A 16946-nucleotide genomic window follows, 5' to 3' on the forward strand; every position below is an offset into this window, starting at 1 on the left:
AACCATAAGGTGAGGATGGTGGAGGGGCTTCTATCGATCACTGTGCTGGCTACGTCCAGCCAGGCTCCAAGGGCTACCCTTGGTTGTTGTGAGGGTTAAAACACCTGACACATCACAGGCACTTGGGAAAGGGCAGCCCCAGTTTTATTCCAATTTTGCTTGTTCAGTCATTCTTGGAATGGCCAGTTGTACTTTGGAGCACTGAACCTCAGCCCTCAGCAAAGCAGGCCAAGCACGTGACAGATGTTAAACAGCTATTCCCAGAGATGTCAGCCAAAAGGCCAAGGAGTTGGAGACCCTTTATTTTCTTCTCCGAAGCACAATTAGTTTGTCACAGCTGACAGATGATGGACGGGTATGCATCAGTCCAAGAGACACCACAGAGTCCATCTGATTTTCTGTTTATCATTCTAACCTCTTGCACTTGGCTCTTTCCCTCCATCTGCAGACAATCCCCGCCTCCCTCCATCTCTCTACCTCACTGCCCTCCCAGCCCCCATCCCATCCCCACTCACTCACCATCACAGAAATGTGGAGGATGTGCATCTGCTCCTCGACAATCTCCGAGGGCTCCTGGAGCGTGGGGGCGGTGGCCCGGGCCAGCTGCCCAGAGCTGCTCATGGAGACGTGGAAGTACAGGGTGCCATTCTCCAGCCACTGCTGTCTCCAGTGCACCAGCGAGATGTCCGCCGCCGTGCCCGACATCTCTGCAAGACAAGACCCAAGGCGCTGGGTGAGCTGTATTCCTGGCCTCGGTGCTCCAGAGAGGGAAGGAGCCACACATAATCAGGAGCTCAGAAGGCATCTACTGTGTGCTCACATTGAGTCTACCAGCCAGGGATCATCCCTTCCACATAGATGGGTCAAGTGACCAAGATTCACCCCAAGTAACAGACGGCAGAGGCAGGGTTTGAACTCGGGTCTGTTGGGGACCCTTTTTCAAACACTATGCATGAGAAGGCAATTCATTCTACGTCAACAGGGGAATGAAACTAAGGGTGAAAATGCTTCCATCCTTCTGAGGCTATGGAGCTAGAAGAAGAGGGAGGGAAGAAAACTATGAGAGGATTCAGAGCTTACAGTCTGCATTCTCTAGAAGCAGAACTGGAAGCACTCATCGTGGCAGAACCTCAGAGCTGGAAAAGCCCAAGAGAGCAGCATCTCAGCAAAGGAACCGCAGTGCCAACCATCACAGGATCGGAGCTTGACAAGAGGGTTGTTCTGAGCCTGTTTGTCCTGCTTCAACGAGAGCAGCTCCATTTTTGTAGTGTACATAATACGCTCCCAAGACAGTGAATGTTGGCACAAAGGTTTCCATGACTTAAAAAGACTTGAAAAGCCACTGCCGCATCCCAGTGTTCTCATATAACCAGTGGGGAGTTACGAATTTCTTGTAAATTGTAAAGTCAGGTCTCCTGACCTGAAGTTTCTAACTCTTGTCTCTATGCTGTTCTTCCCTCTATAAATACATTTTTAAAATAATTACCATTGAAATAGTATTTATAATCAAGACTATCATACCAACGTAGTCTCCTATTAGGTAAGAAGGGTGATGGCATAAATTGCCAAAAGTGTCACTGCACTGGGATTATACAATCTTTCCATAGTACTTTCTCCTAAAGGGAAGAGCCCACAGAGATGTCCTAGGACGAGGCCTATCTGTGCATCTTATGAATAAAAGGGAAGGGTAGTGGGTTCTTGGAGAATTATGGAGATCCGCACTCAAATTAGAGTTACAGCAGGAGCCAAGTAGCCTTAGCAGTGTCTGAGGCTTAGAACTTTAGATCCCCATCCCGAGACACAGAGGTAACCTTGAGACTGAATTCCTAAAGTCCCCAAAGACTATGAGTGCACTCATACACACCCTTGAGGAGGAAGGATGGGCAAGCTGAGTTAGAACTTCTCCGTGGCCACTCATCTCTCCCCGTGTTCCACTGCAGCCCCTGTCCTATCTGGTGAAATGAATGAAAAAGAGTCACCTTGAAGAGATGAGGAGATAATATCTGCTTACTAATTTCTCTTGGATTTTTTGATATTGTCCATTCCCAATAGACTCTTACTTCCTGAGGTTCATAATTAAAAATCCTTAGGAAAAGAGTATCTGGCTCTCAGTATGTGCAAAAAAAAAGTTGGCTATGAATTTTTAAGTTAGCTATCAATTTATTATCATCAACATTATTATTAATAGGGACAGGATCTAATTCACCCTTCAGATGCTTTGGGAGAAAAAAAATCCTTGAGCCATCCTTAACTGTTTGCCTTTTCTCCCACTCCACAGCCAGTTCATCAGGAAATCCTTCAAAAACTGTCTAAAATTCAGCCTTTCTCTGCACCTCTACTTCAGCCACTTGGGCCAATGCTCCAAGCTATCTCGCCTGGCTTACTGCAAGGGGCTTCTCTCCTTTGACCCTTGCCCCACTGTCCATTCCCAACCAGGAGCCAGAGGAACCCTGCCACAGCAGAAGTCACCTCACATAGCTAAGCTCTCCACTCTCTGTCCTCTCATGGCCTCCTACCTCCAAGTAAAAGACAAAGTGGCCAGAACATAGTAAGTTATTAGTCCAAGTGGACACATGCTTGCTGCTCAAAGAGTTAAACAGGGCTGGAGAGAATCACAAAAGTTCATCAGCTCTTAGAATTTGGGCCCCAAAGGGTCGTGAGGGCCCACCGTGGTGCCCAGCGGGAGGGCGCTGGCTAGGTGACCAGTCTGTGAAGCAGGTGTCTTCCCAGCACCTTTTTCTCTCCCAGGCTGGGGCAATCTGCTTCCCCCCAACGCCCCACCTCCCAGCCTCAGCAGCCGAGGCCTTGGCAGTAGCTTCTCTGGCTTCCAGCCAGCTGGGCCAAGGCAAAGTGAAGACATTATGATAAACAGCCTGGCTCAGCACCTCGCTCATTTTTCTCTCGGTGCATCAAAGCCCAAAACCAGAGGCCCCGGGGAACCGAGGGCTGAGAGCTGCCACTAGAAATAGTGGGTTCTAATTCAGCAGCTCTGTCTGCTGGTGGCTGGGCAGGCACTTAATGTGCTGAGTCCCTAGAATGGCACCAGAAGAAAGCTCCAAGGTAGGCCACGTCTGATTGACACAGCCTGGCACAGACGGAGACAGAGGAAGCAGAGGGGATGCTGGCAGAAATCTGAGCTCCTTACTCCGAGCGTTCCCATCAGCCTGTGCCTGAAACCCCACCATTAAAGAGGCTTCCCCTTCCCGTGTTCAGACTGGGAAGCAAAGGATCGCAGAAGGTTAGGGACTTGTTTAAGTTCCCTGGTGAATCTGTACCCAGCTGGACCAGTGGGTCTCCAGTCCACACAGAGTTCCACTACGCCAGTTGCACTTACAACATCTCCTTTTCCTTGACTGTATTAGCCCATGGACCCAAATTAGATTGGGCTCTTTGTCTGCTACAGCAACGAGTGCACCGTCAGCAGACAGTAAACGTTAAATGATAATAACAGTGTGTGAAACACAGTAAATATTGAATCACAGAGAAGAGCTCTGGACTGACTCTATTACAAAGAAAAGAAACTGTTGTTGGAGGAGGGAGGGGGACACAAGACCTCAAAGAGAAAACTGCTTTCTTGAGCGGACGCAGAAGGCCTTGATCATTCATTCACTCATTCATTCATGTATTCATATATTTGTTTATTCCCTCAACATTCTTACCAAGCACCTATTCAATTCCAGGCAGTTTAGTAGCTCAGAATATGGAGTTAAATGAGACACCGCCTTGCCTTCAGAGAGCTCACAGTCCTTTAGCTGCAGAAGTTCTACCCAGCCCGGTGCTCCCTCACCCATGTCACTGGGGCCCCCACACATGAGCACACTCTCCATTTACTGTCACCCAGAAAACTGCAGTATCTGGCCTATCTCCTGCCATCACCCCTTCATGACTCGCCCCAGCCCTGCAGGACTTACAATTGTTCCTTAAACAGCCCGGCTTCCCTTTTGTCCCAGGGCAGAAGTCCCTTCTGTCCAATCTGCCTAGAACTTTCCCCAGAGAGCTTGCAAGCTGGCTTCTTCTCAGTGTCTGTCTCTCAATCCAAAATATACCTGCTCAGAAATCTGTGCCTGTCCACTCCAGCTGAAGTATCCCTTTCCACACACATCCAAACTCTATTAAATCCTCTTTACAAAACTTTCTATACCACTTCTCACTATTAGACATTTGTTTATATATTTTCTTGAATATGTATTTATTGCCTGCCTCTCCAGGAGAGCAAGAACCTTGCATGTCTTATCTCCTGTTATCTCTAAAGCACTTTGAAGAGTGCTTGGCACATAATAAGTGCTCAATGATTAGTGAATTGTTAAAATATGTGTGTGTACACACATACATGTACACACATGTACTTATACACATCTGTAATAAGATGGTGAAGATAGTAAAAAATAGAATTTGAAAAATGTTAAATTTCATCAGAGAATTTAAAAAAAATAAGTTAAGATCTATTAGGAACTCAAAGGGTGGGAAAAGACCCTCCTAGCTTATAGATGAAGAACTGTCTCTAAAATGTGGTGACATGAGGCGGGGCGCGGTGGCTCACGCCTGTAATCCTAGCACTCTGGGAGGCCGAGGTGGGCGGATCATTTGAGCTCAGGAGTTCGAGACCAGCCTGAGCAAGAGCGAGACCCCATCTCTACTAAAAATAGAAAGAAATTATACGGACAGCTAAAAAAATATATATAGAAAAAATTAGCCGGGCATGGTGGTACATGCCTGTAGTCCCAACTACTCGGGAGGCTGAGACAGGAGGATCCCTTGAGCTCAGGAGTTTGAGGTTGCTGTGAGCTAGGCAGACGCCACGGCACTCACTCTAGCCTGGGCAACAAAGTGAGACTCTGTCTCAAAAAAAAATAAAAAATAAAAAAAATGTGGTGACATGAGCACTGCAGAGGATGGACATATTAATGATCTTCAGAGGAGAGGAGGAGGCGTAGAGATTGGCTGGGTATCTCAGGGGCAAAAGATTGGCAAAGCTGCATGTGCAGGGAGGAGTGCAACAGAATGTCACGCTGGAAAACATGGTTCAGGTGCAGAGTTAAGGGCTCTGAACTCTGTAACTCTGAACTCTGTAACAGAGTGTACATTTTTTTCGGCATGCAGTAGGGAACCAGTGGAGTACACTTGATTAGAGAGCCAGTCCTGTGTCCATTAAAAACAGGTTAAAAAAATAGTAGCATGACCAAAACCAGTTCTTGAAATTCCCTACTGACTGATTTTCCAACTGCACTTTCCCCTTTCTCTTCCCCTACTCCTTCCATATAAACATTTCATTGAAGTCTTCAAGTCATATTACAATCAAACTTAAAGCAAAAGGGGGACTAAACGCATTTGGTCGGGAACCAAGACATTCCCATAAAGGCGGATTATGCTGACATGATGAATATAAAATGAAACAGCAGATATTAAAGTGGGAGAATTGGTGCGCCATGCCTTCCGGCAGCAGGCTGACTCCACTGCCTGCCTACTCCCACCCCGGTTAACTCGGTTTTATATTGGAATCATAAAGAAACATAGGAATTGCTTTTTCACCTTTCTCTGCTCTCCCCCCATGGGCTGCACCTCGTGAAATATTCAACAGGCTCAAATCCCCTCAACCACCCAGTGAAGGCCAAGCAAGAGGATCAGCCTTCATCAGCGATTCTGGGTAGACCGCCAGCCTGCCTCAGCACCACTGATGCCTTTCCGTCTCCTGGAAAAGAAATATAAAATCTCAATGGCATGTTGTGCCTTTAATGGGCTTGTTCTTCCTAATCTATGACACTCATTGTATTTTCATTTAATTCCTGAAGGTCATTATGAAAATAAGCAGCTCTCTGATCACCAGCCATTTTGGTAACATCTCCCAAGTGGCAAACTAACCCACCTTCCGATTCTACAGCACCAGCTGACCCGCCAGCAGATCATTCCCAGAAGCCCAGAGAGAGCTTCCAATGGGTTTGTAAATGGTCTTTGCCTGGCTGGGGGGAAAGGAGACATTATACGAGATGAACTCACTGCCTAGGCAGAAAGAGTTGGGAAAGGTAGCGATGTTGACTTTAATCAACCTTGCCACTAGCTATTCCAGCATTCATAGGTGGTCATCACACAGCAAGTTCTGCTGAGTGGGCCCGGGAAATAATCTCAGATACTCAAACTCTTTTTCATCTCCATGATGGTTAATTAATGCAAAACCTTTATCATCTCTCTCATAGACTATTGAATATTGAAAATGGTTCTGTGCCAGTCAAGCGGCCATCAGAAAAGAGAAGACACACTCTGTAAGGACACTGAGAAGTGTTTAATGGCCTTAAAGGCTGGAGCAAGGTTCAGGCAAACCAATAAGGGGCAATGAAGCACTCCAAGGTTGGTGACAGCAAGGAACAAGGCCTGAAGAAGCAAGGAGGCGGGTGGGGTTGATCAAACCTTGAAAGAGCCAAAGCTACAGGACAGCGCTATCACATAGCTGCCATATTGGAAGGAGCTGGAGCCTTAGGCAGGATAACCCAGCCACTGCCAATGCATGGCCCAGGACGGGGGCTGTCATGGGAATAAATGCCCCAACCTCACTCTCCTTCCACCTGCCAATTTCTTGCAGATGTCTTGCATGGTTCGACTTCAACCAAACACCTAATGGTGCTTAAGTGAAGCAGGTAATACAGGTCAGCCTTTCAGGGTGCGGAGCAGAGTGGAAGAAGATGCAGAGTGAATCTCAAGCAGCAAATGGAGACTATTCACTAGGCCCCTTAACTGGTATTCCTGCTTCCAGGTCTCCTTCCTTCTAAACATCCATCAAATGGCTACCGGGATAGAATTTCTAACGTGTCAACCTTACTTCGTCATTCCTTTGCTCAAACCCTCCAGTGGTTCCTACTATCCCTTGGTATAAAATCTAATTTCAGGAGCCCAGTATGCAAGGCCCTTCATGACCGGGCACAGGATTTTCTCCCTGGTCTTACTCTTTTCATTCCTTTCCTTGCACTTGTATATTAAATCTGATCAGGTATTGATATATTTTACCACATATACTATGCTCCTTCCTAATTCAGTGTCTTTGAAGATGCTTTTTCTGAGTCTCTGATGGCCCTCCCCACTCGACCCCAGCCCTGCTCTGGAAGTCTTCTGTGGCGCCCGTTTGAGCTCAGCGCTCCTCGACATTCCCACATGGAGGAATAGTGCATGCGGCATAAGATCACAGGGTCTGGAGACCAGCAGCTTGAATTTAAATCCTAGCTGCCCTGTATTCATTCCGTGTGTCTTTGGACAAACTTTTAACTCCTTTCTGCCTCAGTTCCCCATCGACCAAATGAGGATAATAGTAGCACCTGCCTTGTACGGTTGCTTTTAAAATCAAATGAGATAAAAGAAACAAATTAACTCTTTGCATGGTCTTAATACTTGGTAAGCACTCCACAGTTACATTTGTTAAATATTACTTCATATGCACAGTGATAGCATCCTATTTTACCACCATCTTTGTAGATGTGTGTGTGTATATACATATTTATATATCATCTCTTTACACAGCTGACTTCCCTTACTGGATTCTAGTGCAGGGACATGTCATTTGTGTAGCCTAGGGCCTGGCGCAGTGGCCGAACACAGAGTAGGGGTTCCATAAACGTTTTGTAAGTTGAACTGAGCTGTCTCTACATCTGAATTCAGATGAGTAATCCTAGAGGGCAGAGAGAAGGGATGGCAACTCTGGGTATCAAGGATGGCTTGATTCCCATAGAGCAACTCCCTAGAAATTTATCTAACATCTAGCTCAAGTTTAGACATCCTGGAGAATGCAAATGAAGAGAAAGAAAGTGTTAATTTTTAAGGAGCTTACACTTTCACGAAGTGAGAGAGAAATTTATATAGAAAATAGACAATCATATGATTCTGTTTAGACATAAGGATGTGTATATACAGCTGGAAAGAAATACACTGGACCATCAAGAATGGTACTTTCTAAATGGTGGGATCATAGGTGATTTTAATCATATTCCGATTTGGTGTTTTCTACATTTTCTGCATTGACCGCATGTTACCTCTGTAGCAGATGCAAATACACACTCATTTTAAAGATGCCTTTAGTCAACCCATCTTTTCTGAGATCTGGCATTCAGGGACTCTGTCCTCAGGAGCTCGGTCCAAGGGGCTGAGAAAAGGCCTGCTATAAATAGCTATAAATCTAAGTAGGAAGCTTAGAGGAGAGGAGATTACTTCTGGCTGGATCTAGAAAGTCTTTGTGGAGCAGTCTTACAGGATGGGCAAGATTTCTGCAAATGTCCACGTGGCAGAGAGCACTTCGGATGGGGGAATGGCACAAGGACAAGAAGGCAGGAGGGTTGCATTCGGGACACAAACGGATGCAGGCGGTAGAAAATACAGAGGATCATCACTACAGAGAAAGACTGATTCATCAAGTCTCTAGAGGGGAAAATTAAAAGGGGGCTAAAGGGGGCTAGCAGCTCTTGCCCACGCACCATCTCCTGGCAAAATAGTAAGTGCCAGCTCCCACTTGGGGCTCCTTCATGCAATCAGACGAACCCCCAGTTCAGAAGTTAATGAAGCTTTCCACACACCATAAAATAAATGACAAGATGGACGGGCTGATGGGTGAATGATGTATGCTAGTCATTCTAACCTAATCAAACAGCCTGGGTGAGTGAAAAGAACACTGCATTTCAAGTCAGAATCATATATTTGTGTAGTTCTTCTATACCACCTGACCAGCTTACCAGAGAACAAATCACAGAGCCTCTATAATTTTCTTTCTTTCTTTGTAAAATTGGGGTTATGATCGCATTGAAGGTACATCACATCTAATGCAGAACTGAGAGGAAATAAGGGCATACATAGCAAAATGCTTGGAAATTTGCAAAGTCTTGCAGTTAGTCCTGAAAGCAAATGTAATCATCCAACAACATACTTCATCCAACAATATACCTCCCATAAATTATTTATTGACTGTCTAAAATGTGCCAGGCACAGTGCTAGGTCCTGAGGATAGATTGGAAGAAAAGATCGATTTGATTGTGTCCTCAAAGACTTTCCAATCTAGGCTGGATATTCCGTGGTTCACACTAAGCAGTAGCAAGCGTGCCTCTTTGCTTCAGTTTCCTGATTCAGGTAATCATTCATTCACAGCAGAAGACTGTGTCTGCCTAGGTATTTAGCTCGCAGTAGGCGTGCAATAAATATTTGTTTGCTGAATAAATTTATTTGTTGAATAAATGCATCACTCAATGCACATTTCCTGAATCTCCTGTCCTCAAGAAAGCTACAATCTAGAAAAGCAGAAAAAGGGAAATCAACAAGGGCAACATGCATGCAGTAGTAGCCACAGAACAGGACGCAGGGCATGTGATGGGAGCGCACATGTGACGTCAGTTAATGCTCCTCATTTATCAGGGGTTTGGACGAGGCAAGCAGGGAGAGTCTCTAATCTGGACATTTCATAATGCTAAGAGATCCTGCTGTCAGGCCCGGTTAAACATCCGTAGGACGATGCCAATGGTGTGCTGGGTTTGTGAGGTCACCTGTGGGGATAGAAGGTGGAGAGGCAGGGGGGCGTGACACAGCCCAGGCCCTGCAGCACAGTTGGAGAAAAGCGTCCCAGAGGTGCCTCCGACACCCGCCCCGTACACCCAGCCATCAGCGCTCATCTCTGCCTCCGCCTCCAGTCTGCCCATTTCCACCTCCTTTGGGAACTGCATCATCTACACAAAACTGTTTTCCCAAGCTGCTCGGTGGAGATAAATAATACAGTTATACCCAGTTAAATAAGGGCGGGGAAGAGAAGAATTAAGACATATTGGCAAGGGAGAAAAGCATATCATTTCAGATTAGATTTGGAAGTAGATGGAGGGTTCTGGAATTGATTCTCATTACTCCCAGTTATTCTCTCCCGAACCACTTCCCTCCCTCCTTGCTGCGTTTTTTCACTTGGCCTTTCTTTGTCATTTAGCTTCACTATACCCCCTTGGTTTCTCTGTGTGTTTGCTGTTTCTTCCTTCTTTCCCTTCTTTTTTTTTTTTTTAAATGCATCCCAAGAGTTAATTAATTTTTATCCCGTTCCCCTTTTTCTCTGTCCCATCCATGTAAACGGACACAGAGAGAGGGCGCCCAAAGAACGGGGACAGGAGCTAACCTTTGTCAACCCCTATCTATTGACAGAGCAGCTTTCAGGCTAGGGGCTTTGATTCACTGTCTCATTTAGCCCTCACAGGAAACCCACATAGGTAAATAGAAAGTAGAACACCCATTTTTTTCAGCCCAGACATCTGAGGCCCCCAAAGAGACTACATCTTCCCAAAATTTTCCATCTAATAAGTGGCAGAGCATAAATTCAAGTCCTGGTTTCCCGATTCCAAATCCAGTGCTTTTGCCACTGTCCTACCCAGAGAGATGGAGGGATCAAGTCCACGCCAAGGGTGTGATATGCCAAGTGCATCCTCCTGGAGCATTCGAAAGCTCTGCCCACACATTTCATCCTTATAAAATCATTTGCTAGGGTTAAGTGTTGCTCCCTCTGATTTTTAAGACGCAAGTATCTCCTGGGAGAGAGGCTTATTAAGCATTCTGTCTTATGGCCAATGAGTTTTTAAGATCACTTTACTCCTTCCTGTATTTCACTGGGTTGACCTTTAACAAGTTAAGTTGACCTCCCTGAGCCTCGCTTGCCTCATACGGAAGAATAGGAACTGTAAAACCAATCTCTTATGATTGCCAGGAGAACCAGGGGAGGTAAAGTGTTGGAAGGAGCCTAGAACAGTGTTTAGCATATGAATGTTCCCAGTTGTCTGTCTTCTAGTCACTCTTTTCTATCCCACCATGGGCAAGGCAGGAAGAATTGGGTTGTTTTGAGAGCAGTGGGGTGTGGAGTGACAGAATCAAATATGAAGAAAAAGGAGACAGAGGTCAAGAGATAAAAATCCCTACATCCCTTGGAAACAGTCTCGGAGACCCTTCTGCCTGGTCCCCTAATTCCCCTCCCACTCTTAAAGCCATCCCTGTAGCAATGACCTGGAATCCTGAAAAATCACAACAGAAAGAGAGGGTAAAGGAATGGAGATCAGTGATCTAGCCCACTCATTTTACTGATCTGGAAAATGAGGATCAGAGAGGGTTAGCAACTTGCCTTAAGTCACACAGCCTCATAATCCAGTGTTCTTCCTATCTCACTATTAAAGACAAGGATTCACACAGGAAAGAGGCAGACCCCCCCCCACCCCCGACACCTAACAGTGATTCAGCAGCACGAGGGATGAGGGATGGTAAAATTCCCTCATGCCAGGATTCCCTCAGCCTCTCCTGAAGATGCTGTCAAGAGGGCTCCTTATGTCTGCCTTGTCAATCCCCCGCCCCCTCACCCTAGCTCAGAGGGATCAGCATCTGAAAGCCACATGCATGAGCTCAGACCTGGCAGGTACAAAATGTGATGAGTCAGGAGAGCATGGCACCATGCAGTGCAGCGGGCGAGGGAGGAAAAATGAAACCTGCAAAAACCAGCACCCGAACAGCGACTAAGAGAGTGAACTCACCTGATGCCGACTCCACCAGCTATTTGTATGACGGTGGGAGAGGCAGGACTTGGAAGAATACCTTCACCAGATGAATCCATCCCAGGTGTGAGACACTGGCCTAAACCCATTGGCTCTGAGAACAATACCACAGTCCATGGGCCCCAAGCAGCACCCCTGTCTCCTAGTCTTTGTCCATACTGTGTCACCGGCCTGAAATGTCCTAAACTCATCTACTGCATACAGACATTATCCACCCTGCAAAACCCGGCTGAAGGGCCCAGCTGAAATGCCCTCTCCCTCCTCTGAGCTCTAACCTCCACCGGCAGGTTTCTACTCCCTTCCTCGGTCCACAGGCCTCACCCATCCCTAATTCTCATCGTTCTTGCTAGGTCATGAGACTCTCTGGACCAGGAATCACCATTATCTCCTGTCTCCTTCTGGGAGCTCAGCATTTTCTGCAATGCCAGGGTCTTGACAAATATGGGCTGACTAGAAGCCCAAGCCAAGAGGACAGGGTGGTGAGACACCTGATTCCAATTTCACAGATTGGAATACTGAGGCACAGTGTCTGGGACAGGTACTCAGAGAGACTGAAACCCCAAAGTGGGACTAAGCACATGGGGTTTCACCTGTCCACTACCCTCAACTCCACCCCCACCCCACAGCCGCCTATATCCATCAAAACAGCAGCGACTTGGAGCAAACGGCATTTGATACAGCCAAACCATGACGACTGAGCACGCCTGTGCCTTGCCTCCCTCTCCGGTGGTATCATTTCCTCCACGCTCCCCTGCCTTTATGCTCATAGCCCCCTTGTTCACACCGTCCTCTGTTCTCCCTTTTTTGCCTGGCTACCTCTTAATCTTCAGAATCACCTATTAAGTAGACAATATAAACAGCCAACAACTCTTTCTCCTGACATCTAAACCAGTGTAATGTGACACTGCAGATCTTCTGATCAGGAGGTGAGTCTATTTCTCCTCCCCTGGAATCACAGCTGGCTGCACGACTTTCTGTAGTCGATGGACAATGTCAAAAGTGTCACATGCAGAGGCTTGAACAGTGCTGGTGCACGGGGGCTTGCCCTCTCCTGCTGCTCGTGGGAGCCCTGTGACTGCCATGTGCGGCAGCCCAGGCAAGTCCGATGGATGGTGAGAGAAGGATGGCCCATCTGCCTGTCCTGCCCAAGACAGAGCCTGCTGCTAACCACAGGATGCGTGAGAGAGGGCACCCTTGGTCATCCTGCCACCAGCAAACCTGCTTGCTGACCACAGACACAGAAGAGAGCCCATAGAGATCAGCCAAGACCATTAGAACCATTGCTCCAGGCTGGGCACAGTGGTTTACACCTGTAATCCCAGCACTTTGGGAGGCCAAGGTGGGAGGATCACTTGAGTCCAGGGGTTCCCGACCAGCCTGGGCAACATAGGGAGATGCCATCTCTAAAAGAAAAAAACAAAATTAGCCAGGCGTGGTGGCACACACCTGTAATCCTAGCTACTCTGGAGGCTAAGGTGGGAGGATCACTTGAGCCCAGGAGTTCAAGGTTACAGTGAGCCAAGATGGTGCCACTGCACTCCAGCCTAGATGACAGAACAAGACAGACGCTGTCTCTTAAAAAAAAAAAAAAAAATTTAAAGAACAACTGCCCAACTTAGCTCAGCCTAAATTACCAGCTCATATAAATAGGAGCTAAAAAATTGTCTTAAGCCACCAGTTCTGGGGTGTTTGTTATGCAGCAGTAGCTAAAGACTCGGAAGCCTCCTCTTTTATGCAGCCTTCCTTCTCCAAGGCCTGGCTGGATGTTCCTGCTGCGCACTTCCTTCCAGGACTGCACTTATCACACTATATGTAATCGTTGCTTTAGTTATTTCACGCCTCACCTACCCTCTGCTCCCCAAGTCTCTGAGCTTCTTAAAACTAAAGGCCTCGTCTCTCTTGCCGTCTGCTGCCTCCCTAACACCTCGCTCAGAGGCGGCGCTTAATGGGCATGTGTAGCACAGAACAAACGGAGATTGAAATTTTCCCCTAGGCGGGATCCCACCGTATTTCACTCTGCCCCTCCTCTTCCTAATCAAAGCCTCCGTGGCCCTGATTGGAGGGAGCGAGTGGGTATTGATTGGCTCCGACGGCACTGCTTGGGAAGCAGAACCTGCCTCTATATTCTTTAAATAAGCTCCGAGCCTGTTCGGTGTGTTCATAGCGGCCTTGATTGTAATTCAGCCTCTCCTCCATTACCCTTATTTATAACACCCGGCGCCGGAGCACAGAGCCCCAGGCCGTTGGCGGAATGATTACAGGACCCCTTTGACTCGCAATTCCACACTATTCAGTCCAATTTAGACCGGCCACAGACGGTGCCCTGCGGCAGCGAGGGGATGACTGGAGGATGCCAGGCTAAGAGTGGGGAGGGGGGACCGACCCTCTTGATTTTCTCATTGTATCAGAGAAGGAAAAAAAAAGGCTTAGGTTATTGAATGTCCCTCCTGACCAGGACAGTGTGTGCCTGAATGATGGCGAATCACACCCTTCTCCGACGAGGTCGGACACAAGGAGTCCTGGGACCGTTGCCGGGACACCTTCTAATTTGGTTTAAATGTCAGACTCCTCTCCCGAGGTGAAATGACAGAATGTTGTTCCCATACTGCGAGGCTAGCAGTGGGAACAGTCCAGTTCCACTCTTGTCTTCCGTGTGTGATCTTAGGTGAGGCATTTGTATCTCTGGGCCTCAGTCTTCTCATCTGGCAAATGGGAAAACTGATCCCTTTCCTAACTCCTTCCTTAGATCACTGGAAGCAGTAAAGAGAGAAATTTATGAGAAAGAACTTTGAATAAAATGCTCTTTGTGCAACAGTCATGGTTATGATTAATATTAATCCATCTGCCTGAAGATGTCTACAAAACTGAAACCAAGTGGCTCAATGGGAAAGGCTGAAATTCCCTCCCATTTTTAAATACACCAGCTCCCCAGTACAGCAAAGGACCAGGGCTCGGTCTCTGAAACGAGCCACCTGGGTTCCCACCTCTGCCGCTCTGTTAGTAATGTAACCTTGCAGAAATCCCTTAACTTTTCAACATTTCCCTTTCATCAGTAGTGCCCAATCTTTTTGGCACCAGCGACTGGTGTCATGGAAGACAATTTTTCCATGGACTGGTGGGGGGAGGAGGGGAGGCAGAACTTAGGCGGTGATGCCAGCAATGGGGAGCAGCTGTACATACAGATGAAGCTTCGCTCGCTGGCCTACCACCCACCTCCTGCTGTGCAGCCCAGTCCCTAAGTTTCATGGAAGACAATTTTTCCATGGGCAGAGGATAGGGGGAGGTGGAGCTCTGCTGCCTGGTTGGTACCAGGCCACAGACCATTACTGGTCCATGGCCTGGGGGTCAGAGACCGCAGCCTTTCATCCTATAATCTGGGGAGAATATCACCACAATAATCACCGCAGTGTGAGAGCCAAAAAGGCATTCACAGGGTTGTCTTAATCATCTTTGTGTCCCAGTACCTAGAACAGTGCCTGGAATATTGTAGCCACTTAATCTAAAAATAATGGAATGATTAACACTGATTAAGTGCTTACTGTATGCAAGGCTACGATCCCAGTGGAGTGCACGTATTATCTCATTGCATCCTCCCATCATGCTTATGACTTATGGATAATAATAAATCCACAGGACATACTGTTGAGATAACCTGTCAGCACAAGGACTAGCACCAGTCTGTGCTCAGTAAGGTTTGCAGCAGCAAACAAATAAACTGCTTTTACTCCAGTTAATACAGATGTTTGGGATTGAGTGCTCTGAAGCACCAGAGCCTGCCTTTGATGGTAAATTCCTGGAGAGTAGGAACCACATCTGTCCAATGTCCTCTTCAGGGCACTGTGGTTACAACATGGGACATCCTCAGGGTGTCAGACTGGAAATCAGGACATCTGAACTGCCACACCTCCCCAGGCCCCACCCCACCTTGTTCCCTCCACTTCCAGAATCGCAGAAACTCTAAACTTAGACTGTTGCCAACTTGGCAAACATCTCTGGAGATCGTTCGCTGCACCAAGCCCTGAGCTGGAAGCTTTTAGGCATTCTTTTCCTGAGTCTCCACTTCCCAATTAGAGTCCAGAAAACTGAAACTCAGAGAGGACAGGGGGCTATCCCAGATTACCTTGCAAGCTAGGGAGAGGACTGGTGAGAATCCAGCCTCTTGACCTCAAGGACAGACTCTCGGGACTCTACCTGCCGGATTCTGAGTAGCCGTCTTGTTCTGCCACTGACTTTCTGTGTCACCTGGGAAAGGTGCTTCCCTCTCAGAGCCTCACTTTTCTCACCTGTCAAATGGGAGCAGCAATGGTATCTTCACAGGCCATTCAGAGGATTTACTAGGCGATGTCATTAGTGGGAACGATGTTTTGATCTTATTCTCTGTCTTAATGGAAACCACGTTGTGCTGTCAGAGAGCAGTGAGGTCTCTGCCTTCCACTCCACAGTTTATATGATGAATCTCTGACACATGTCAGCTCTACCACATTTCTGAGAATGCCAGTAGGAACTGGGCCCCATCCACTCACCCCATGCACCTCCATAATAGGCTTTTTCCCTTTTCTGAATGTTTCTCTTTAATAACCATTTATTTGGTAATATAACTCCTACCATCACCACCACCACAGTTCCTCTCTGCAGTGTGATGTGGAATACACTAGAAGGAACTATGTTTCCAGAAGCTAGGAGGGATGCCCATCACAGAGGGAACCAGGCTGTTTACTGGCATTGGGAGTGAGGAACAAGTTAGAGAAATCATCTCTAGGGAGCATATGAGTTCAATCAGGCCAGGTGAGTCACAGGTACACGGGAAGTCACATTTGCATAACCTAAAAATACCTGCAAAGATGTTTCATCAGTTGAGCACACACATTTATATGTCTGTTCTCCCAAAGCACAAGTGTGCACACAGACACATGTACTTCCTCGTAAATCCATGCATTCGTGTACTGGCATGAAAGCAATTCACGTCTCCTTGTACATACAAACAAGCATGCTCACATTTGCATGAGGCTGTTTGCTCGCTCATACACATGCATAAAAGTACAGTGTTCATGAATGAATACAGACACCAATGCTACAGAATATGAGGTTTTGCATGTAAACTTAAACATGCAAAACGGTTCCCCTTCTTATACCGGCATCATGAGTATTTGTGTATATGGGCGCACATGCATGTGTTCCCTGACACACATAAACAGGCTTCCTCGTGTAGATATGCACATTCAGATTTGAACACTGTGACAACAGAGCACTCACAGGCATACTCAGGGCCCTTCCACTGCACACTCACACAGGGTGTTCACGTGGTTCTCCCCACATGTACTCTGTCATGCACGCTCCATAGTGAATGTTCCCATTAGCATATGTGTGCACTGGTTCTGTACAGAGGTATGCACACGGCCACCTTCATGGGCACAT

At 47.0% G+C, this 16946-nt stretch overlaps 1 protein-coding gene across 3 annotated transcripts in view; it reads right to left on the reverse strand.

Annotated features, from left to right (window-relative positions):
• The window catches only part of ASTN2 (astrotactin 2), an 824356-nt gene that overhangs the window by 705389 nt on the left and 102021 nt on the right, over positions 1–16946 (reverse strand). For all 3 annotated transcript variants that reach the window (XM_069474594.1, XM_069474593.1, XM_069474592.1), the window contains exon 2: positions 520–707. In XM_069474594.1, coding sequence (XP_069330695.1) covers positions 520–707 — 188 coding nt within the window. The remainder of the gene's footprint in view (positions 1–519; positions 708–16946) is intronic.

This window comes from Eulemur rufifrons, chromosome 7 (genome assembly GCF_041146395.1).
Source record: "Eulemur rufifrons isolate Redbay chromosome 7, OSU_ERuf_1, whole genome shotgun sequence".
Taxonomy (NCBI): Eukaryota; Metazoa; Chordata; class Mammalia; order Primates; family Lemuridae; genus Eulemur; species Eulemur rufifrons.